The sequence below is a fragment of the Camelus ferus genome, chromosome 3, assembly GCF_009834535.1.
Source record: "Camelus ferus isolate YT-003-E chromosome 3, BCGSAC_Cfer_1.0, whole genome shotgun sequence".
NCBI lineage: Eukaryota > Metazoa > Chordata > Mammalia > Artiodactyla > Camelidae > Camelus > Camelus ferus.
Window position 1 is genome coordinate 22,052,974 of NC_045698.1, and position 25,233 is coordinate 22,078,206.

Here is a 25,233-nt window from a genome sequence, read left to right on the forward strand (position 1 = left end):
GATTGGCGCATCAACAAGAGCGATGGACATCTGAGCCAATAGCTTTCGTCAGACCCTCCGGCGCCCTCCCCCTAACCCCTACGTCCTCCAACCCGGAACCGCAACCGGGTGAGCGCGCGTTTCCGCCCGGGAGAGGCGGCGGGACCGCAGCCGGCATTCCGGGGTCCTCGCCCCGCGCCTCCCTCTCACTGAGGCGCTGCCGGGCGCGAAAACATGAGCGAGTCCGCGGGAGAGCGCGCCCGCCTCCGGCGCTACCCTGAGCTCCCGGTGTGGGTGGTGGAGGATCACCAGGAGGTGAGCGGGCGGCTGTCGGGCGCTGGGGCGGAATTCACGCAAGGACCAAGGGGGCGACGGAGCCTGGGCATAGGAGACCGGAGAGTTAACCAGAATAAGTTTGCGCGAATTGCATTGCTGTGGGGAAAATACCGAACCAGCTAGCTTGGAAGAATAAGCGCTGACATTTATGAGGCGCTCTATGTGTCGGGCAACTCATTTAACCCTCGCATTTTGCCCAGAATCCCACAACCAACAACCGGTGGCATCGGGATTCGAACGCAGGCTGACTGCAAAGCCCCGCATCCTTAACCTGCACATTAACGCGGGCTTTCTTCTGTCAGCCGGCGTCTCCGTCACAGTCCTGCTGTATAGGTGGGAGGCTTTCTATTAAGAATGTGAGCTGTCATCTGAAATGGGGACGAAGTAGCACTCTTAGAGCCGTTAGGAGTATTATTGTGTGCATAGTGTGTGCATAAATATTTTCACACGGTGCCCCGCGTATATGAACACTAAAGGTATTTTGTTTTTATAGTAGTGTTATTTTAGCCAAAAAAAATGGTGCCCTAATCTAGACTTCTGGAAGCCTACGAGGCAGGCCCGTGGATCTAAGACTTTTTTTTTTTTTAATAGCATTAATAAGCTTGGGAGGTCTTTGGATTTAAAGAGCAAGAGGGTGATTCCGGATTTATGGATGGATACAGTTAAGAGAATAAGAAGGAAGTTGGATTTCTCAGGACCTAGAGATTGTGTGTGTGTGTGGTGTGATAGTGTGTATGGGTCTCAGAGAAAGCAAGTGTGGGTTAGGCAGTGTTTCAAATTCAGTCTTAGACTTATAACTCTACAGCCGAACAGACCACCCAGCCCAGCACTACTATTCTGAAGGTATGGAAAAAGTCCAGAGACCCTGGGTAGCTTGAACACATTTCTCATGCCAGAATGTGTATTAACGAGGAGTTGTTTTTTTGTTTTTGTTTTTTTCCTGAGTGCCACCGCTTGTCTGTTTCCCCACGTATCTTTGAGTTTGTGGTGGGGGCAACATGCCTGTAAAAGATGCCCATTAAAGCCTTTGGAGGTGTAACTCAAAAGTTCTGAGAAAAAAATAAAGCTTGAGATAATTAACTAGACCATCTACAATGAACAAAGTTTGTATCTTCCTCCTTTTAAACGAGTTGGTATGCTTTAGATTATGTGCAGTTAGTTATGTTAGCATCGTTTTCCAGCCTGCAGTTAAGTGTATGCTCATGATCTCAGTGCCAATTGTGAATGTCATGTGTCTTTACAGGTTCTGCCTTTTATATACCGGGCCATTGGCTCAAAGCATCTTCCTGCAAGTAATATAAGTTTTGTGCATTTTGATTCACATCCAGACCTCCTTATTCCTGTGAATATGCCAGCTGACACAGTGTTTGATAAGGAAACACTTTTTGGGTAATATGTGATATTTGTTAGTGATCTTTTATGTGCCTGAAATACAATTTTGCGGTAGATAATAAGCAATTAAGGGAGATAGTTCTTTGCTAAACTCATGAGTTTTGCTTTTGTTTTGTTTGCCTTTTTAATGGAGATGGTCAAACTTTTTCTTAAGGAGCCAGATAGTAAATATTTTAGTTTTGCTGGCCATACGGTCTCTGTTGCAACTGTTTATTTCTGCGCTTGTAGTGTCAGAGCAGCTGTAAACACTACCTAAACAAGTGGCAGTGGCTGTGGTCCCTTTAAACTTCATTTATGAAAACAGGTGGCCCAGCCAATGTTTGCCAACCTCTGCTTTAGCAGACAGACTTTCAGAAGTAGAGGAAACTTTAGAAATTATCTGAGCCAGTTCTCCCTTCCTCTCCCCTTTAGAAGTCTAGATACTGAGGCCCAAGAAAATGTGTCTTAAACACATGGTTCAATAATTGTATAAGCAACACGTATTTTAATTTGTGTGTCCTTCCAGTATTAAGTCCCTCCAACTTCCCAATTTATTTATTTTCAGGCCACAAGTCTTATTGACTCTGTTATATAGAATCATAGACTTGCAAGTAAAATTAGTAATTTGTACTCCATTCTTTAGGAAGGACATACCTAGTATATCTCTAAATAATGACTTACTAGCCTCTCTTCAGTAATAAAGGTCCCTGAAATTCTGTCACTATCTCTTATGTATTTTTTTATAATGTTGCCTGTTCATACAGTATAAAAAGTTATATAGCTGTAATTTTCCTGTTCTAATGTAAAATTAACAGATAGATGCTTGTGTGAATTAATTTTAGCCTGCTATATTTCTTTTAGGTGACTTTTTCTGAAGCCACAACTCAGCACTAATTTCTAAAGAAATGTGGTAGTTCTACCATTGTCCATACTGTCTTTTATATTTAGAGGTTTTATATTTTAGAAATTGAAAAGAATTACGAAGCAGGCATACAGACTGTACAATTAGTTGTAGCATAATAGTTCCTAAACTTTTAGTCTTGGGATTCCTTATACCCTTAAAAACTCTTGAGTTTTTTCCTAATGTGGGTTAGTTATATCTATTGATATTTACCATATTTGAAGTTAAAATTGTGAATGTTTAAAATATTAATTCATTTCAAAATTATAGACCTTTATATCAATATAAATAAGATATTTTTACAAGAAACAAATATATTTTCTAAAGCAAAAAAAACTTAGAAGAGTAACAGTGTTTAAATTTGTGTGGATCTTTTTATTCAGCCTTTGTAGAAGACAGCTGGATTCTCATATCTACATTCAGTCAGTTACCATATGTTGTTTTGGTGGAACTATATGAAGAAAATTCAGGAAGAGTATTTTCATAGGCTTTTCAGATAAATGTGAATACTCTTTAATACTATACCCAAACTTGACAAACTTGACAAGTGGTCGTTTCTTAAACCTTAGTTGGAATGTAGAAGCCAGCAATTCAGATTCAAGTCTCAACAACTATGGTTTATAAGTCAGTCTTTCAAGAAAAATAGTATTCAGCTTGTAATTCAATTACAAGTGCTTTTCCTCGAGACAACCGCTGTACTTCAAAGTATGTAGTAGAGGTGTTTTCTGTGCATATCCCAGTTTGCCACACAGATTATTTAAAAATTTATAATCAGGATCAAGTTTTAATAAAATCATGAAGGACGTTCTCACATCAAACTGGCTTAGGTTGGGCGTGGGGGACACTGTGCTTAGTAGTGACAGATACAGTGACTGGTAGAGTTTGGTGCCTTGGCCTTGATTAATCTTGGGATATCAAGCACCATTGCTTTGTACCATCAGTGCAAATACAATACAATGAAAAAGGGAAATAGTGCCTTGGTGTTATTAGGAAAATGGTTTTGAACTAGTGGTCACCCTGAAAAAGTCTCAGGAACTCCCCCCCAACCCAGGGTCCTTGGACTACACTTTTAAGACCTGTAGTCTTAAAATACTGTTGTGAATGAAATTACACCTGGAAAAAACCACTCACTAATAATTTTCATACTCCCTCTCTATTTCTTTTCCAGAGAATTAAGTATTGAGAATTGGATTATGCCTGCAGGTTTATGCTGGACATTTTTCTCATGTAATATGGCTTCATCCCACATGGGCTCAGCAAATCAGAGAGGGCAGGCATCACTTTTTAGTAGGCAAAGACACTTCTACCACAACCATCAGGTAGTTTCCTCATATTTATGAGTATGAAAGGGATTGAATGCTTCTATCTGATTTTGGGTCCCTGTAATAACTTTTAAGTATCTCTACACACAGATGGGGTCAGATTAGCCCTCATCTCTTCCAAAAAGAGTTCTTGAAACACCAGGAACACGTTTTCAAGTCTCTTGACCTTTTCGCTCACCGTTTGTATTTTGTTGCTGGTCAAATTGGTTTTTGAATAACCTGACCATCTGCAATTCTGGCTCCATTGATGACTAACTCCATTAAATTGTTAAAGTACCTTATAGATTTATATATTTAATGCTACACTTTATTATTTCCTTCCATTGTAACTTTTGTCTGCTGAATTTAACAGCAGTGAAAAAGCAAAATTATCTCACTTTGGTTTTTTTTTTTTTTCATAAATTCAATGGCTGAAAAGTAGACTTAGGGTTTTAATTTTATTGATATGATTGGCTAGAGATAATTACTTAATCTGATTTAGATAACAGCATCTCTGACTGGAGTTGTATGTGCAGCTTTTTTTGTTGTATAAACTATTTAACCAATGTTTTGTGTGTCTTGTAATACTATAGTATCTTTAGAAATAATCAGAAAGTTCTTGGCTTTATAAATTCTCTTGTTATGAGGTGATTGTTTTAAGCAGTGGAATCATAACTTTCTAGAACCTGAAGGATACTGGGATGAAATGGTAATACATTGAAAATGAAATACAGTCTTTCTCACTGAAAATGATAATTTTTATCTCTAATTTATCCTTAATGATACAATTAACTTTTGTTGTATGTTCTTGTCAATGGCACAAATAACTTTTCTTATGTATAAATAAAAATTGTTTTCATTGAAGATATAATAATAAATGAATAGGGCTCCACATATAATAAGTATTATGTATAATACTGGTTTATATGAAAGAGTGGTAGGGTTTTTATTGAATACTTCAGTGATTAGGCCTTATTTAACCTGTAACAGATTTCTGCAAAATCAAATAATTTTGGGCAAACTGAAAGAGATGTTTAAAATTCAATGTGTGATAACAGTATTAGGAAGATTTTGATTATCTCATGATTTTAATTAATCCTTCAAGTAAAAATTTATGGAAGAGACAATCATATAGGCATACAGTCTGAGCTGTATGTGTGTGTTTGTACGGATATGAACAAAATAAAATGTTCATTATTAAAGAAAAATACTGATTTAGGTTGGGGATACCACCTTTGTCATTCTTAGGATGGTACAGTTTTTAATAAGCCTAGACATTAGTTTCATTGTGTCATTAATCTTTTCTTGGAAAATTATATCTTTTTAAATTTAAGGCTGTAAATATTGGAAGAGGATGGGTGGGAAATAAATATTAACCATTATTTTTATTGGATAGAGCCTACCTCTGGAAGAAGCATTTGGTTTCACTGTTTAAGGTATTTACTGAGACATAATATAATTGAGAAGCTAAAAGCATGCTAATATGTCTAAAATCAAGGATCTGTAACTTGTGAAATGCATTCTACACATGCACAAGATTTTTTTAAAGTTGCTTTTCATATTGAAATGTTACAGTTATATAAAATTTAATGAAACTTTGAAATATGTCAGAGGGAGCTTCTATTAAGAGAAGTTATTTCCAAGTATAATCGTTCTCTTAGGTGACTTTTTGGACACAGTTTCCACTGGTTTGAGAGCGATCCAGTGCACTGGCTACACAAGATCATTTATTCCTTTCTCATGTTACAGTTTACCACACACAGTCTAGGGCCATTGTGACGGCCCTGCAGTTTGGGGAACCTCTGTTTCTTCTATCTTTTTGCACCACCATCTCTGGAGTGCCTTTGTCTTCATGGTCCAGGCTGGGCTTGCTGCTACCATGTTCATATGCCAGTTACTGGGAAGGGGAGAGCAAGCCTCTGTTTGCTTCTTTTCCACTCACAGCTTTTGGCCAGAATGCAGTCAGATGGCCACACTTAACCTACAACATAGATTATGAAATTCAGTCTTTACTTTGGGCAGTTGTGTGCCCAGCGAAAAATTTGGGGAACCCTGTTTCCATAGAAGAATAGGAAGTGCAACTATCAGAGACAGTTCTTAGTTTTTGCCAAATATGTCCTTTCTTACATTACTGAAATTCTGTCTGAAATGTTGAGACTGATTTGTCCATTCATCTCTAAAACAGTGTTTTCCTCTCATCCAGGGTTACAAGTACAGATCATTACTTCCTAAGTGATGGTCTTTATGTAACTGAAGACCAGCTAGAGAACCAAAAACCTTTACAATTGGATGTAATTATGGTAAAACCTTATAAACTGTGTAACAACCAAGAAGAAAATGATATAGTGTCTTCTGCTAAGAAGCCAAAGCTATCACTGGAGGACGCAAAAGACACTGCCTCTACTAATGGTGACTCTTATTCAGAAGGACTGGGAAAGGACACAGTGACGCAGAAAAGGGACCAGACTTGTCTACAATCATCATGTTCATGTTCCTCTGAAAGCCAGGAATGCCAAACTACAGTCAGCACTGCAGAGATTCTGGAAATTTTGGAGAAAGGGGATGCATTCATTATAGATATTGACTTAGATTTTTTTTCAGTCAAGAATCCCTTCAAAGAAATGTTCACTCAGGTAAACGCAGTACTTTTAAAACGTGGATCTTGAGAATTGCATGGCATTTCTCTAGGTCAGGGATCAGCAAACTTTCTGCAAACAGCCAGATAGCAATTACTTTATGGGGGCCCCATATGGTCTCTGTCACATATTCTCCTTTGTTATTGGTTTTATACCCTTTGAAATTGTCTATACCATCCTTAACTGGAGGGTTATACAAAACAGGTTGGAGGCCATAGGTTGCTAATCCCTGCTCTAGATGATATTCATTATTTTGCATTTATTAATTGGGGTAATGTGTACGTGGATGGTTGAAGAACATGGGGGTTGGGGCACCAACCCTCCACACAGTCAAAAATCTGCATATGACTTTATAGTGGGCCCTCAGTATCCGTGATTCCATATCTGAGAATTCACCCGACCTCAGACCATTGGAAAAAACCCTGTATGTAAGTGGACTCGCACAGTTCAAACCCATATGTTATTCCATGGTCAACTGTGGTACAAGAAAGTGTACACATTAAAGGATTTCACTCTCTTACCCCATCCCCATTCCCTCAATTTCTTACCTCACAAACAAATACGGTGGCTAGTTTCTTGGTATATCTTTCCCGGGATATTCTATGTATATAAAACCCTATATGACAAATTTCTCACTAAACAGTAAGGTGCCCGATTACACAGACACTCTTTGTAGCTGTGATGCTTAGGGTACCTCACCAGATCTCAAATGCCTGTCACTGACAATGTTAGTGTGCACAGATCTGAGATGGAATGGTCTATGATAAATTCATGATCCCAGTGACGATTCCCAGGCGCATTTTATGGGTACATGTAACTGCTTACCGTAATATTTGGGAGGTTGTTCCAGGTCTGTTCTTTCGGGGATTCAAATTAACTGTCTTTTCTCTCCCTAAGCTCAGTACTTGATTGACGGTGATGATGATACTGTACTTCACAATCCTGTTCTGTATACGTATCGGAAGCCATTGTGACGTATCTAAATTATCAAAGACCTCTAGTGGGTACTGATTAAAAACAGCAGAGATTTGAGAATTTACAGTTGATCCTGAACAACAAGGGGATTGAGGGTCCCAACCCCCTGTGCAGTCAAAAAGCCACATATAGCTTGAATTTTTAACGCCCCTAAATTTAATTACTAATAGCCTGCTGTTGACTGGAAGCCTTACTAATAACATAAACAGTAAATTAACACATGTTTTGTACGTTTTATGTATTACATACTATATTCTCACAATAAGTAAGCTAGAGAAAAGAAAATGTTAAGGAAAATACATTTACAGTACTGTACTATATTTATCAATACCATAAGTTTACATCATGTTTGTAAGATGAATCGTCTGTCAGTACTTACATCAGTATTGCCTTATAACTTACTTAACCTTTCTGACCCACAATTTCTTCAAGTATAAAATCAAAATAATAATCATACCCAACTCATAGGATTGTTATGATGAAGACAGTGCCACAGCATCATGCTTAAGGAACTTTAGATTTTGCCTATAACCTCTTCCTGACAGTAGGATTATTGCTCCTAAATAGAATTATTGGGGTCACATATACTTGCCTATAATGGGGCTGTCCAGCTGTGCTAACTGAGGGAAGACAGTTTCCCACAGAATCTTTCCATTCTATCCAAAGTCCATCCTCTCCTGCAAGACAGCCTTTGTACTCCAGAGTTCTCCTCTGTGTCTAGGGAAAGGGCTACAAAGTCAACAAGGAGAGTTTTGTTACTGTTGTTATTAAAGATGTGCATATTGCCAATGAATAGCTAAAAGCTGTTTAGGTCCTAGAATGTATCCATTTATGAAGTGGAATATTATTAGAAATACTTTCATCTCATTACCTATTAGCCATCAAGTCTTCTTCCATAGCTGATTCTTATACATTCTTGTCATGCCTAGCTGGATAAGAGTTACCCTAAAGAAATGATAATATGTACAATGAAATATGATACATTTTGCCTGATTTTCCCAGACTAGCCTTTAAATTATTATCTAAGATGTTTTTATATGACAGCTATTTTTTACTTCAAGCATATGTTTGAAAAAAAGAGTTTTCTTTCCATTATATGAATTTTTTGTTTTGTTTTATTTTCCAGGAGGAGTATAAAATCTTACAAGAGCTGTACCAATTTAAAAAGCCTGGTACCAACCTGACAGAGGTATCCTCCATTTGTTTCTCTTTTTATCTATTTTTCACATATCTAATTGTATCTTACATGATATTAGAGAACTCTCAAACAATGGTCCAAAATCTTTGTGTGTGTTTCTTGGGGAAGCCCATAATTCATACTTGAAAATCATGTTTTAACTAATTGAACTGAGATTTTCATTGTGATGGCATTTCACTTGTATTTTGAACGAATAACTATAATCTCAGCTTTTCAATGTGTTTGAAGGAAGATTTGGTAGATTGTGTTGATACTCGAATTCATCAGTTAGAAGATTTAGAAGCTGCTTTTGCTGATTTGTGTGATGGTGATGATGAAGAAACTGTACAGAAATGGGCTTCAAATCCTGGGTAAGACCTCAATTTTTTTTTTCTCCAACTCTATATTTTAATCCTAAATATATTGCTAAATTTGCTACTTAGATTGCTTTTTAAAAATTAGTATCTTCTTTAGCTATATGTATGTATTACCTACTCAAAGTATTCAGTGCAATTTTTACTTAAAAATAAAATATTCAGAAACATATCTGAAATACCAATACATTACCATCAGTAAGGAAAGCAGTGGTATGGAAGAATAAGCCCGAGTAGTAGTAATCATACCAGCAAAATGGACCAGGCACTTTAACATAAGTTAATGCTTCTCTTCAGTAGAGGGAGCTAGTTCTAAAACTGATTCCCTCCTTTTGGAAATTGTGATGGAAGAGAGAGATTTAGAAATTAGTCACAGAACATAATTCTTCCCGGGAATATTGAAGAGTACCTGCTAATTTGTGATTTTGTGAAGTCTCAAGCCAAGTATAAAACTTAAACAAAACAAAACAAACAAATAGCCTGTCAACTGTAGAATCCTGAATCTAGCCCATCGATGGGGACACCTTCCACTGACACCCACCAAGCCTGCACAGCATCCCCAGTTAGCACTTCACCACCTGCAGGCACTTCTGCCGCAGACATGAAGAAACAACAGAGCCGCAGCAGTGGTGAGTTAAGACTGATTGGAACTGGGGGAAAAAAGAATAGCACAAAGGAAAAGTAAGAGAGCAGGGAAAATCTCCCCAGACTTACCACGCCCCTAAAGGGCCAGACCCCGTAGCATGAAGGAGTCATCACTATTCCTAAGAAATAGAGGAGGTGGGTGATTAGGGTCCAGAAGCCCAAAAAGTGTCATTAATGAAAACAAGGAGGTAATGGGATGACAGGCCTCCATGTCTCCCTTTCTTTATTTTTTTTTCCTTCCAGCAAATGAGTGGACATTAAAATACTAGAAACAGTAATTAATTAGGGCTTCCAAAGAGTTGCACCTAAATTAAATAACTTATAACCACCATTGTTGTTATATCAAATGGTATAGAACTTGTCCAGTTACAACTATGTATGTCAGTAAACGTCCTTATTTTTTTTTCTTCTAGACTTTCAGGAAACTGTCTTTTTTTTATCACAGTGTACTAAAGGCATTTAGTTTTCTTGCTGTTCAAAATAAATTTTAAAGTCACAGTAGAACTTCCATTTTTAAAGAAGAAAATCTCAGTTTCTTGGGTGCTAATTTTCAATATTTAGCACTGTAATTTTTAGTTAAGAAAACAGCAGGGAATGTTTATTTCTTAATATTTTAAGATGATATGTGAATAACTTTATCTTTCATTTCCCAAGCATCATATGAAACATATTGCTAATGGTAAATTTTAAGTGTAATGTATCATTTGCTACTGTGATTTTAGTTGAGGTGGTGCAATGTTTAATTGAGGGTGGCTTTTTTCCAGAATGGAATCACTGGTTCCACTTGTCGAGAGTTTGAAAAAACGGATGGAAGCGCCAGACTATGAAATGGTAAATATTTATACTGAAGCATAAAATCGACCCTTTAAGAAAGGCATTTTTTTCTTGGTAGAAAACATGTGCTCTTTGTTAAAGTGATTCACTTTTATTTGTGTTCCTGGAAAGTGTGAATGGATTACTTTTTTTTTTTTAAGAAATGAAAAAATACATAGTTTTTACAAGCCAGAACACTGGAAAAGTTTTCCAGGAAAAACATGCTTTTGCCAATTTTATGTATGAAGCAAAAGTGCTGTGTGTTTTTTTATTTTGTCTGTGGTCAGATCTCTCCTTGCCAGAGAAAAGAAAGAATACAATTTTGAAATTTGTTCATTCTTTGTTGATTCATTTTTATATTCCCTTCCTCCTTCTTTCTTTCCTCACTCTGGAAAACCAGATTGTAAACACCAGACAGAAAAAAGAAGGCACTGTGGCAAGTGCATCTTAACTGTATTAGCTGGTGTAACTAACTTCATTTGCCGGCAGTGATCTGAATGTTGCAGCAAACGAGGATGCCTTTAATGAAAATCTCTTTTATTTTTATATCATTTTGCAGCCTTTGAGGCACAAATTGTCACATTTGAAATTTAGGTACCTTTTCTCAAATTTCGTGGCAGAGTTCAGGCCCCAGGTCTTCTGCTTCTTTTGCTTCTTGGTGTTTATGTTACTTCAGTAAACTGTGTTTTTGTTCAAACTACTTCATTTGAACTGAAGCTTAGATGTTGATTTAATGCTAACTTTATAGGAATAAAAAAATACCAGCAAAAGAGTGTTTTGGTTAAATCAAAACTAATTCAAAACCCACCCTTTTTTTTTTAACATGTAGATTTGGTTTTTTGGTTTGGGTTTGTTTTTTGTTTTTTTTCTAAGCTTTTTTGTGGGGAGGGGTTAATTCGGTTTATTTGTGTCTGCTTTTTAATGGAGGTACTGGGGATTGAACCCAGGATTTCGTGCATTCTAACCACGCACTCTATCACTGAGCTGTACCCTCCCCCCACCCTTCTTTTTAATGCCAATTATTAAGAATGATACAGGATATTTAGAGTTTAAAATACTTTGAGCTCATGTGATATTATTGAATGTGTCTTCATTCTTCATGTAGGTTTATTTTAATCGTGACATTACATCTGAATTTTCTGGTGGTGGTGGGGTTTTGTACATTGTTATTGAGAGAAGGGACAGCATGGGCTCAGTCACATTATGTAATCAAATATGACGTACCCGTCACTGCAAGGTCAGAACATTTTAGTAGAAAAGAACATGCAGAATCTGTCATTTGAGTACATTGACTGATCATTGCCAGTTAAATCTTTGATGTGTATCCAGAGCCTTCAATAATACAGCAGATTAGTGGGGGGTTTTTCCATGGTTTGCATTTGCGTATGCTAAGCAAAACTACGACATACTTGAATTCCAGCTTTCAGAACTTTAAAGCAGAGGCTGCAAAATGTCAGCCTGTGAACTGCTTCTAGTTCTCAGGCATATTTGGTTTAGAACTAAGACTGGAATACCAGTCTTCTACATTTAAAAGCACATGTATAAAATATTAGTATGTGGTTATACATAAAGGATACACAAGAAAATGTAACTGCAGGTTCAGTAAGGTAGAGGGAAGACTTCCCCTTGTATCCTCTTGAAGCTTTAAATGTAGTATTCGTTGCATGTGTCTAAAAAGTAAATAAAATAATGTGTTGAAAGAAAAATAAGGTGAGGATAGTATGTACAGGTTTATATCAGCTTTCAGAATCTAGGTGAAATAGATAATTTGCTAGAAAATGTAAATTATCAAAATAGACTCAAGTAAAGGCAGAAACTGAATGAATCTATAATCATAAATTAAAGAAGTAGTTAAAGAAGTATTCCTAGAAAAAACATCAGGCCCAAACTGGTATACAGGCCACTTCTTCCCAAACTTCAGGGACTAGGTAACTTCTGTGGCATGGGAACTATTAAGGAAAAAGCAGTCCAAATCCACAAAAATATTAAAACTTTGTCAGCAAGGCTATTAAAGAATCTTCTAAAAACAACAAAGCCTTACTATGCAATTTTTAATTGTCTTGTTTTCAGGTTCACCAGGCTGGTCTAACCTGTGACTATTCAGAACTTCCTCACCACATCAGCACAGAACAAGAAATTGAGTATCTTATTCAGTCTGTATCTTTTGTACTAAGAAATTTACCAAAACCTACTCTTGTGACAATAGCAAGGTAAGTGTGGTAGCTTGAATAATGGTCCATGGAATATGTCCACATCCCAGTCTCTGGAACTTGTGAATACATTGCCTTATATGGCAAAAGGGATTTTGCAGATATGATTAACTCAGGGATCTTGAGGTGAGGAGGTTATCCTGGATTATCCAGGTGAGCTCAGTGTAATCACAAGGGTCCTTGTAAGAGGAAGGCAGGAGGGTCAGAATCAGGAAGAATGGAAGATGCTACGCTGCTGCTCTGAAGATGGAGGATGGGGCTCTGAACTAAGGAGTGCAGGCAGCCTCTAGAGGCTGGAAAGGCAAGGAGACAGACTCTTCCCTCCAGCCTAGAGGAGAAATGCAGCCCTACCAGCATCTTTATTTTAGGACTTCTAACCTCCAACAGAATTGTAAGTTGATAAATTTGCATTGCTTTAAGTCACTACGTTTGTGGTATTTGTTACAGCGGCAGTGGGAAGTTAATACAACCTCCATAGGTGAATCTAATGATTACCAATTCAGTCATTCTTACCAGTTTTCTACCTACTCAGCTCAAAGTTCAGATGCTGTAATTTCTCTTTCCTATAGTGATTGTTGGCAAACCACATTTAATTCTTGTTATCTAGTCTTCAAAATTGGCAATGTCATTCAGTTGAACATAGGAATTCCCATTTTTGGATCCTACAGATGAATTTAGCTGCTGCCTTGTTTTAAATTTGACATACTAATATGTGCTGAATAGTGAACCCAATTTAATAAAAATTTCTTTTCTATGTTAATCTTTGGACTCATTTTGTATGGAACTGTGAGTTTCTAAAATAAGTACTTTAAATGCTGAGGCAAAAAATATTTATACATTTTATGACAAATATTTTGTGAATCCTTTACCATCCTGAATTAAAATCGTAGGTAATCTAATCTACATGCACATATAATTTAAATATACGTAGATATCACATGTAATGTTTAGATGATATAATTGTCTTAGTCCATTCAGGCTGCAATAGCAAAAATATCTTAGACCAGATAGCTTATAAACAACAGAAGTTTATTTCTCCCGGTCCTGTAGGCTGGGAAGTCCAAGATGAAGTCACCAGCAGATTCACTGTCTGGTGAGGACCTGCTTCCTGGTTCATAGACAACCATCTTCTCCCTGTAACCTCACATAAAAGGAAGGGGTGAAGATGCTTTCTGGGGCCTCTTTAATAACTAATCCGATTCATGAGGATTCCACCCTCATGATCTAATCACCTTCCAAAGACACCCCCACCTCCAAATATAATCACATTAGGGATTAGGTTTCAACACAGGAATTTTGGGGCTAAACATTTAGTTTATAGCCTACCTATACATATAATATAAATATAATGTATATATACACATAAAAATCATAACATAAAGGAGAAATGAGAGTAATTAATAACAAAGTAATATATAAATGCCACAACAAACTGACGTCTTTACAAAGAGTCACTAAACGTAATAGTTAACAAACGCAGGCAGACATCGTGGGTTGTGTTGCCCCAATACCATGAGCGGCACTGCCGTTGCGACATGGTTATTCTAGTCACAGCAGCCTCTTGGTAAAGTTCTGAACTGAAAGTTCAGTCTTCCCTCAATTCATGGAGTATTTGCATTCCTGGAAAATTTAGGTCATATTTAATCCATTTTCAAAAATACTTTGTTCGTGTGTAGAAGAGTATTAAATTGTAGGCTCAAAAAATTAAAAGCGGGTTTGTTTATTTATGTAAGTGCTCCGTGGACTTTGGAAACTACACAGGACACAGGACAGGGCTGTCCTGCGTATGCGAGCACTCTAGCACCCTCTTCCCCTGGTTCCCTAATCGTGGTTGTGGCAATCAAAAATGTACCTGCAGATTTCCAGAACTCCCTCCAGTGGGTAGCTCCCATCCAGAACCACTGTAATAATGTTTGTGAAATCATTGAAGTGCCCCTTATTTGTTAAGGCTAATAAAATAAGCTTTTATATATTATACTTTCTTAAAGCAGGTCTTTATCCATATGTATGTGTTAAATAGTATTTAATAATTTAAAATAGCTCTTTACCATCTATCACGTGTTAAATGTTTACATCAAGTCTGAAAAATAACCTAATCATCGTAGAATAAAATGAGTTCATCAGAAGTCTTACAGATTATTTCTTTAGGTCTAAAATATTTGTGATAAGGAGTAGACTAGATAACTAATTCCATCTCCTTCTATAAAGATTTCTATGCCGTTCCCCGATCCAGTGGGATTTCCAATGGCTTTCCTCACCCCAGCCTAGAACCAAGAGACACCGATAAAATCATTCTAGATCTTAATCCAGCTGTAATTGTCAGCAATATTATTACTGCCTCATGCCACTTAAGTTGCAGTTGGTGATTCCAGAAAGACCCAAAATGCGGATTCCTGCCCCACCCCACTTTGCTCTTTTCTCCTTAATGCTACCTAGGAAACTAACCCCAACACTAGCACATCCACACATTTCACTCTGGATGGTCTTGTGCAGCGGTGCAGTTCACAAATTGTTTTTTAGAAGCAGAACCCTTTAATCAGTTAGAAAGCCTCTACCCTTGTGTTTTCTAGCCTGAGTGTACATGTAACAAAAGAATGTGAAAGATGTCCTGTCACTAAGATAATTAGCCCCATTTATTCCCAAGCAGCGTCTCCTTTCAGGGAAACAACAGTCAAGTATTAAGCACTGAGGCTTTGCAGACATGCTGTGTGGTTTCACATCCTGTCACCAGCACTTACAAGCTATGTGACCCATGCAGGTTAATCTTTCTCTGTTCCAAACTCCTTTGAAGGGATGGTAAATGTACCTATTTCATAGTTGCTGACAAGGTTAAAGAGCATAATTCATGTAATGCACATGACATAGAGTAAACGTTCAGTAGCTTTCAGCTGTTGTTATCCCAAAATTCAACACAGCTTCGTTTCTGTTTTACATCGAAATCAATACATGCAGGCTGCTTCTCACTGCGCAGTATGATCTCATTCTATTTATGTGTGTTTTTCTTTTTCTTTCTTTTTCTCACCTTGCTTCCAGGTCAAGTCTGGATGATTACTGTCCTTCTGAGCAAGTTGACACCATTCAAGAAAAAGTCCTCAGTGCGCTACACTCCCTCTATGGGGCTCTAGACATTCACCTGGTGTATTCAGCAGAGTCTGCTCCATCTTGAAACAGAAAAAACACTAGGCTCCTTATTACATCTTGATGCAGTAACAGGGTTTTCATTAACTTATTTGCAAATGAGTCTTCCAGAGAACACTTTGTGTATTAACTTTAAGTTAGAATCTTTCAGGTATTTTGAATCTCCAAACTGATTTCATGAGTTGTTGAATGAGAGCAGTTTTTTTTTGGCATCAAGTCTGCCCACAGTTGATGGAACTGTTGCTCACCTTTCTTCCTTTCCGTCACTGTTGCCTTCACTTATGTGAGGGTTTTTTTTTCCTCTTTTCCCCTCTTCCATCTAGGTTGGTTAGACTGTATGAGATTTGTTCATTTATTCACTCACTCAGCCAGCTGACATTTATTGAGCACATACATGTGCCAGACATAACTAAGCACTGGGTATATGATTGCGACAGAGTAGACAAGCCCCTGCCCTCTCGGGGGACAGCTGAGAACAAAGTATGGATTGTGAGAAGTGTTACGAGGGGAGGGGGAAATACTAAGGCATGCTGTTAGTATCAGGGCCACCTGGCCTTATAGGAAAGTAACATTCCCAAAAGCTACTACCAAAAAGAAAACAAAAAACAAACCTGCCAGTCCATGAAAGTGTGGCAGGAAGTCTGCCTTTCTGAGACTTCTGGGATTGTGGCTGAGCTCTTGGGGAGTGCTCTCAGCATTGTTGGTGTTGAGGTCTATTTGAGTAAATTCAACCAAACAAAAAGTCACTTTTCTTTGCTAATCAAAAAACCCCTTAGGGTCTTTTTGTGCCTCCAGATGGTCAGTATGGGCTTCAGTCATCGTTATGGATGGTTCCACCTTATTGGCAGTCTGGGTTGATAGTTTTTTTCAAATAAACTAGCTTTCTATGGAAGTAGTAGGAAAAAAGGTAAATCCTTAGTTCTGATCCACCGTAAATACCCAAGGACATAACTGCCTTCCACTGGCCTCTCCATGAGTAAGAGACCCTGCCTGAGCCACTCCTCATTGTGGACCTTTCCATTTACTTACTATTTGCCAAAGGCTCCCCCTCTTCAGTATCCCTTGTGTTCAGTAATCTTGTTTAACTACCTACTTGGTTTCTTTTCCTTTAAAAGGAAGGATGGCATTTAAAGAAAAAAAAAACATCAATCCTCATTCCTAACACAGCAGTCTTTTTCATTTTTTTACATGTGACTTTTCAGGCCTGACCACATGTGTACCTATTGAGTTGCATGTGGCTAAAATTAGTGTGTTTCCTAACTTGGCTAATACTCCAGGTCACATTACCATTGCCACTCAGTAGATGGCACCAGATCCCCTTTCTCCAATGATTCTATTTTCCAACAAACTTTTCTTGTCACTAAGTTGGTTTCCCAAGGCCCATAGTGTATATGCTTCTTTCTGTTGCGAAAAGCAAAGCAAACTGATTCAGCCTTCCGTTTTGATGAAACATTATGTGCCAAAAAGCTTTATGTCCCTGTAATCAGAATTGCAAATAGTGCTATTGTTTATTTTTAAATTTTGAAAAAATTTTATTAGGCTTCTGTAAATGGTGTTACTTTTATGAGTAAATTATTTTGTGTGCTAAAATAAATAAAAAGATGTGTTTCGAGGTTTTAAAGATTTAAAACCAAACTGTAGCACTAATTAATTCTACATGATCTTGGTGTGTTCATAGCATGGATCTTGTAAGTCTGGTTTAGTAGTCACTTATCACAATTCCCATGAGCTCTGATGAGACTCATCACCGTTTTAACTGAGGTTGAGTAAAAGGGCACCAGTTTCCTCTTTAGGAACATTCAGATTGTTTAGTTCTCATGCTGTAATTCTCTTTGAGGAATAAAATTCAATCCCTACTTGTTGACTAGAACCAACTTAGTAAATTATGTCTCTGCACATTTCAAATAGGAGGATACTCAGTTTAAGACATCCTTCATTTGTGTTCTGAGTACCAGTGAGGAATACCACAGTACAACGCTTTGGATTATATACAGATATCACTGATATTTGGAATGGGATTTTGAGCAGCTTTTTGAAAAATGTGACCTAAACATAAGATTAGGCCCTAATTTTGATAATTAACAAGTACATATTTCCCAGTATCTAGAGGGAATTTTTTTTTTAAATCTCTGGAAGTATTTTCTGTAGACATCTATCTCTAAGCGTTCCAGATTCTCAAGGAGCTCTTAGTCAAAGTCCTTCACTCTTTCTGTGATGTTCTCTCCACATCTTTATTTTACTTTAGCAGTAGTGGTGCCAGATTGCTATCGGTATATCCACCGTACTGCCAGCAGTCACAGTATGTCTCTTAGTACAAGACTATCTCATGCATCTTGAGAGAAAGCACTTTCATGAACCGCGGGGAGTTTTTGTTGGCCATCTTTCAGAAATGCTCAGGATACGTGAGGGCCGTCTGTGTAAATGCCCACTGTTGGACTGGACGTCCTGGCCTGGCCCGTCCTGAGTTGCAGCACTCTTTTGAAGTACTTGTTTCTGAACTAACTGGTCCTGAACTGCCTCTGTGGTTTTGTGGCCCTTGCGACCCTCCTGGAATTCCAAACGTCAGTGCCATCCTTTTCCTTTATTCTCATCTGAGGTCCACAAATGAAGTAATCGTGACACTAAGGAGGTTTCTGTGAATCCTGATTCTCAGGAGAGAGTTCTCTGAACAGTGAGCATTCTGGTCACTCATGGAAAGGGTGTATCTTACCATTATTTCAAGTTAGTAAGTTGGCATTCTGTGCATTAGTGTCTTTGAGTTTGGTTCCTGTGATTCGGAAGCAGGGGCCCATTTCAGAGGCAGAGGCAAGCCCGAGGCTGTATGGTGTCACTTCCTTTGAAGACTTTTCTTGGATAGTCTGCCAACCTCCAGCTCCAGCTTTCCTGCCAAGTCTCTAACTTCAAAACACTCTTCAGCAGCAAGCAGATGTCTGAAACGATCGATCAGCCATCAGCACTGCTGGGAAGCCTTGGCACCGTAGGTGATGTGAATCGTGCCAGAGTCAAGATGAGGTGTAACAGAGCAGAGTGCTGAGGGGTGCTGCCTGGCTCCAGTGCCCCCTCTCCGAGTTCCAGCTGCCTGACCCGAGCCTCAGCTTCCCCTTTATAACGAGAGAACTTAACACATCAATGCATATCAAGCCCTTACTTAGCACAAGAGCCATCTGGTAAACATTGGCTGTTATTTCCAAACTCAGCCCTGCTTAGAATCTCCTGTGATGGCCATTCCAAGTCTCAGCTGCTCTTGCCAGGCCTTGCCTAAGTACTGATCTTCCTAAACCCCACGTAAGCTTCCACCGTACTTCCATGAATAGTGCAATTTCACTTTCTTTATTCAAAGAAGTCAGGTCCTTGCCCATAAGGAAAGAAGTCACGGGTCTTTTAAGTGGAGGTACTCATGATTTGAAACTCGACTTGCAGTTGGTGTGAGCATCCGTTTAGTCACAGTTTTAAAACTTGTACTCATGCAGTCAGGGGTCAGGGAAGTTAAAGCCTCCTTTTTATCAAAGCAGCTTTTTTTTAACTCCTTCCACGTCCCCTCCTGCCTGCTGGTGGGTAAAGCTAGAATTTTGTGAGGCTAAACCTGTGATGTAAGCAATGTTTGGAAGTTGTTATCCCCTGGACTTACAAATTACCTTAGAGAATCTAGGGTTCTCCTTTCCATTTTTGACATTGCTAATTTATTTGTAGATGACCTCGAGCAAAGAAGTCCCTCATGAATCAGCCAGAGCATGACGGGGGGATGGGGGCAGAGTGAGTGTCTCCAACCTACTGACTCCTTTCCAGACCCTTCACAGCACTCCCTGCACCTCGGCCTCCGCCGCACCACAGGGCCGCCTCCGCTTGTGGAGGGGCCAGGAAAGCCCTCGGAGGAAAGGGGGCGCCGCTGTCCACCTGGCCTAACGAGGTTGTGTGGCAGCCCCTCAGACACCACCCCGATCGCCCAGGAAGAGCGAGACGGAGCTGAAGCCAGAGCTGGAGCCAGGCTGGAATGCCAGCTCTTGGGACGGAAGCCACCGTGGGACCCGCACGACAGCACCGCCCACCCTCCGCAGCGGCACCCCCCGCGAGCACAGGTAATAAGGGGCCCCAGCGTCACAAAGTGGCACCTGAGGTATTCGTGGCTTTGAAGTCAGTCCAAGTTCAAACTCTACCTCTGCGGGTTATAAGTTTTGTGAACTTGGGCAACGTAAGCCGTCAGAGTCCTTGTTTTAGACGTGGTCCGAGGCCCTTCGCGTGTTCCTGGAGGACCGCGCACTGAGCTCCCGCATAGCGCGTTGGTCAGCCGTGTCCATCTGCCCACAGGTGGACCAGGAGCCCCTGGACTGCACCACCGGACGTCGGTGTAGCCCCAGCCTCTGGCATCGTCACTGCCGTATCACAAGGCCTCAAAAAGTACATAATGAATTGACTACAGAAAATTCCAGCAGTCACTGGAATCTTGACAGTAATAACCCTAGTCATGTGCCTTATATTATAGCTCCTCTTATGAGCATGCTGTCTTTGAGAGCAAATTGAGCAGATACAGATATTAATATAAGAACAAACATTTACCAAGGATTGGGTGTTTTAAATACATGAGCCCAAAAGAGCTGGAAGGTCATACCTGTAATCTAATGACTATGTCCACAGAATAACTTTGTTATAAACAAAAGAAAGGCAATCATGTCAGTTTTTCAGCATTTTTGTGATCTGTTCTCTTATAGATAAAATCTGATAAGAACTATATTCCACAAAACTTTTGTCAACATGACATAAAAATACATATAGTTTGATTTTTCTGCCCAAAATTCAAATCTAACATTTGACACCACCATCCAAAAACTACGGATGTGAACTTTTGGCCCCTAAAAAGAATATAGCTTTGCTGACTTTTGGAGGGGTCACACTATTCCTCATTTCTGATTTTCTTTCTGTACGGGGTCCCCGTCATCACAGTCCCAGCCTTGCTCCGCCCTTTTACTCACTCCTCCCCAGGTAAGGAAGAGTGAGCGAAGGGAATTATAGGGTGCCCTCTACTTACAGAAGTATGTTCTGCTCTGTCCTTCCATGCCAGAAGTTTGTAAGAACCAGCGCAGTTGTCCAGTGGTGCCAGTGGGTAGCAAAGTCTCTCTCTGTCTCTGGGGTGCAGTGTAGGAGGCCAGTTGTTGCCATGGGTTTAAGCCATGTTCTCTAATATCAATTTTATCAGTGATGATGACACTTTTATCTCCATCTGCCTGAATGTCTGTGCCTATTTTTAAGTTTAAAAACTGAGTGGAGAACAGTGGTGTTATCAGACTTCCTCAAACCCCAGCATGACTAATGCTTACTTGCTACATAGTATGGGAAGTTTATAAATGCAGGTAGCTCTTCGGGATTCCAATCTGAGAGGAAGACATTCTCTGACCATTCTGACTAAACACACAACATGTGCTCTTCTCTTTCTACAGTCTGTTTTTCTGCTCTGAGTATAGACATTTACAAAATTTTTAAGGTTTATTTTGCTTTTAAGTGCTTTTCTGGGACGGCAGAGTGGTGTTTTATTTGTATTTGACATCATGCTAAGGCAGGCAACATAAGCACCTTAGTAGACTTCCTATATAAGCAGCAGCCAATTATAAAATATAATGGAAGAAAAGATCTTATTTATTATAGCATAACCTCACCCAAAAAAGATATCTACAAATAAACTATGTGAAAAATTACCACCTATACAAAGAAAACTTTATGAAGGTACTGAAGAATGTAAATGAAGGCATGAATACCCATGGAGAGATATGTGCTTATATAAGAATTCAACATTATAAAGATATCAATGTTCCCATATCAAACACTACACGTAATGCAATTCCAATAAACATACCAAGGAGATTTTATTTTAACTAGTGATTCTGATTCTAAAGTTCATATGGAAAAATGAGGGAAACCAGGAAAAAATTATAAAATAAAAACTAATGAAAGGATTAACCCTACTATGCACCAAAATACATTATAAAGTTATATTAATCAAAACAGTGCTTTACTGGCATGTGAGCAGGCAGACAGAGGAATGGAATGAAATAGAGTCCAGAAGTAGACGTGTATTAAAGTAACGATATCTGGTTTTAAGGAAAGAAAATAATAAATGTCTCATACAAAATCAAAGATTATTTCTCATTTTCATAAAGTCCAAAACTGGTGTTCCTGCTTGGCAGGCTCTCCTCCAGAAAGGGATTCTGAGACTAATGTTCCTTGCATCTTCAGCTTTGCCACCTTCAACACAGGGCTTCCCAAGTGTTTCTGGAGGACCTCTCCGTTCCACCTAGCAGCAGGCAAAGAGGATGGAGGTCACGTGTGGGAGGCTTTTACGAGCCAGACCCAACACTCCCTAACTGTGACAGAAGCTGCTGCAGCTTACCCTGTTGTGTGCCCAGAAAGAACAGGAGACAGGTTTGCTGACTACCGTGCATTCTCTCCCCTGAGACCCAAATACAGACTGGAATTTAATATAGCATCAGGGTGACATTTTATATCAATGAGAAAAGATGAATTATTCAATAAATGATGCTGCAGAATTAGCTGTCTCAAAAAAAATAATAAAGTTGGATTCCCAATTCACTCCTGACAACAAAATTAATTACAATGAAATCAAATTTGAATGAGAAGAAAGGAAGGAAACTATTAGAAAACACAGAAGAAATGGGAGAGCCTTTTTGTAAACAAGCATGCCTACCTATAAGACTCAAGGAAATATGGGGTTCAGGTTGTGCATCCACCCAGATACAGCTATCCAAGGTTTCACAATTCTATTCCTTCCCTTTCAGGACCCTAACATTAACATGGAGCACCGGCTTTGGCTTGCATTCAGTATCCATTGTAGCTGTGACATTTTTGTATTCTGAGGCTAGCATTCAGCATGGTCCACCCTCCTGCTGCAAGAGGTGAGAGTCTAAAGTCAGCCACGCAAGCCAGAAGGCTTTCGTAACTCTCCCTGGGTTTATAGTGGGCTGACCTGGTGTGCCAGTCTCCTTCAAGGTTTCCAGGAGAGTTAACAAAAGCCAGCCACTCTACAAGCCATTTATAAATATCATTGCCCTACACCTCTCAGGAACTGTGTAGCTGTGTTCCCTAGCCTGGGCCTTCCACCTGTGCCTCATTCGAAACAACCAGAGGTGAACGTGCTGCTGCAGGATGCCATGGGTTAGCCCTGCAGCCACTGAGACCAGCAGTGGGGTTCTCGTTGCCCCCTGACCAGAGAGTGAGCACATTCTCCAGTCCCTTTCTTTTTTTTCTTTAATTGAAGTACAGTCCATTACAATGTGTCAATTTCTGGCATACAGCACAATGTCCCAGTCATGCGTATACATACATATATTCGTTTTCATATTTTTTTCATTAAAGGTTATTACAAGATATTGAACATAGTTTCCTGAGCTATACAGAAGAAACTTTTTCCAGTCCCATTCTTGAGGGTCAACTTTCCATGGCCATCTCTGGTACCAGCTACATTAGTTTCAGTTCCCCCAAAGGCAGACCTTGAGGCAGAGACCCGGGGGCATGTAGTTTATTGGGGAGGACATATCAGGAAAAGAGGGAGTGGGGAAAGTGAGACAGGGAAGATGGAAGAGTCAGTAAAGGATATATCAAAGAGAAGATTGCTGCTGTGGTCAACAAGAGCTGAATTCCACTCTGAGGAACTGGCAAGAACTGCCCACTGACCGATGGAGAAGCTTGCACCTTTATCCTCTGGTTCCCGTTCTTTCTTGGTTGAGGAGTGCCTCTGAGAGCCTACAATGCTGTTACTTCCTAGCCACCCTGTGAAGCCCACCCTTGCATGGGGAGAGCGAGTTCCATGGCACCTCAGAATGACTCAGGAAGAGAAACAGATCCAAACACAAATGGGATGCTGTCAGGATGTGCAGGAGCTGTTATTTATGGCTGCAGGTATAGTTAGTGGCTGGGACATCAACAGCATGTGCTACAGCAAGAATTAAGGTACCAATTCTGTGAGATTCCTTTCAAGCAGTTGCACACAGCATCTGGTGTGCTGCTGAAGGTGTGGGGGAACAGCATGCTGAGGTACTGTTGTCGAGGATGTGTATCGATGCAGCCTCTGTGAAGGGCAATTGGATGGTAGCTAGCAGTACTGAAGATGTATATACTGCTTGATCCAGGTTTAGGAACTTCACTGCTAGGAATCAGTCCTACAGATACTGGTACAAAGCCTTTCGTACAAGGATTTTCATTGTAATAGTAGAGACGGGGCAGAGGTAAATTGCTGTACATCCATACAGTGGCACCTTAGAGGGGAATTCTCTCCATGTGCTGATGTTGAATATTCTTGCCAGGAGGCAGCAGAAAGTGTAAAGTCGTTAGCAGTGTGTACAGTATACGGTCATATTGTGTAAGTGGTGGAGGGGGAGTATGAGTGTTTGTATGTGCACGATCTCCAGGAGATTTCTACAGGCTATGGATTTTATTCTTACAACTTTTATGTTATTCCTAGGGATCTGGGGAAAGAGGTGGAGGCTCCAGGATAGCATAAGGATATCTACCAAATGATAGACTGTGAAAACAAACGTGATAAAAACGGACAGGTAATAACAGACTACAGCAAAGTGGTTAGATGGCAGGTAGTCGTCCACAAATTGGTAGTTTTCCTGTTCAGCAGCAATAGATAGTTAGAAAATGTAATGGAAAGGAATTTGCAACAGAAACCTGAGTTATAAAACACCAAAGAATAAATGTAACAATAAATATATGAGATCTTCACAAGGAAAAAAGTAAACTGTCGTACACAAAAGAAAACATAAATAAATGAAGAATATTAATGGTCTTAATATTTTATGGTGCGAGTTTTCTCCAGATTGTTCCATAAAGACAATGTAATCCCCAAAATATCCTAATAATATAGTTTTACAAGCTAATTCAAGAATTCATAAGTAAGGCTACAAGTATATGCATAGCTTAGACAATTACAGGGGGAAATCAAATGATCAGTAAATATAAAAATCAACGTTATTCTAGTCGTACAGACATGTAAATTAAAATAAGATGTAACTTTTTGCCATATAATTGGCAAAAAATCAAAAATGTTGATACCACCAATCAAGAGTGTGAGGAAACAGTATTCCACTCAGCTGACAGAAATAAATTATTTCCGCTTCTCTGAAAAGCAATTTGGCAATAACTATGAAAATGTGAATTATTCATTCTCAATGACCCAGTGGTTCCATTTCTCAATATCTACCCTAAATGTATCAGACATGTATTTTTAGTGGCAGGCACAAAGATGTTCTTAGCCACAGTTTATAGTTGGAAAGAAAAGAAAAAAGACAACCTAAATACCCCTCAGTACAGTAATAAATGGCTAAATAAGCCATGGCAGATCCATACTGTGAAATATTATGTAGTCA

At 39.2% G+C, this 25,233-nt stretch overlaps 1 protein-coding gene across 1 annotated transcript; it reads left to right on the top strand.

Moving 5' to 3' along the window:
- Window positions 1-93: 93 nt before the first annotated feature.
- C3H5orf22 (chromosome 3 C5orf22 homolog) lies at window positions 94-21,512 on the top strand. Its single transcript, XM_006186461.3, is given in 11 exon segments — window positions 94-294; window positions 1,559-1,704; window positions 3,756-3,789; window positions 3,791-3,906; window positions 6,092-6,521; window positions 8,626-8,688; window positions 8,926-9,047; window positions 10,460-10,526; window positions 12,579-12,718; window positions 15,752-19,932; window positions 20,162-21,512. Coding segments are annotated over 10 exon segments (1,332 nt in total). The 5' UTR covers window positions 94-213; the 3' UTR covers window positions 15,885-19,932; window positions 20,162-21,512.
- Window positions 21,513-25,233: the final 3,721 nt, after the last annotated feature.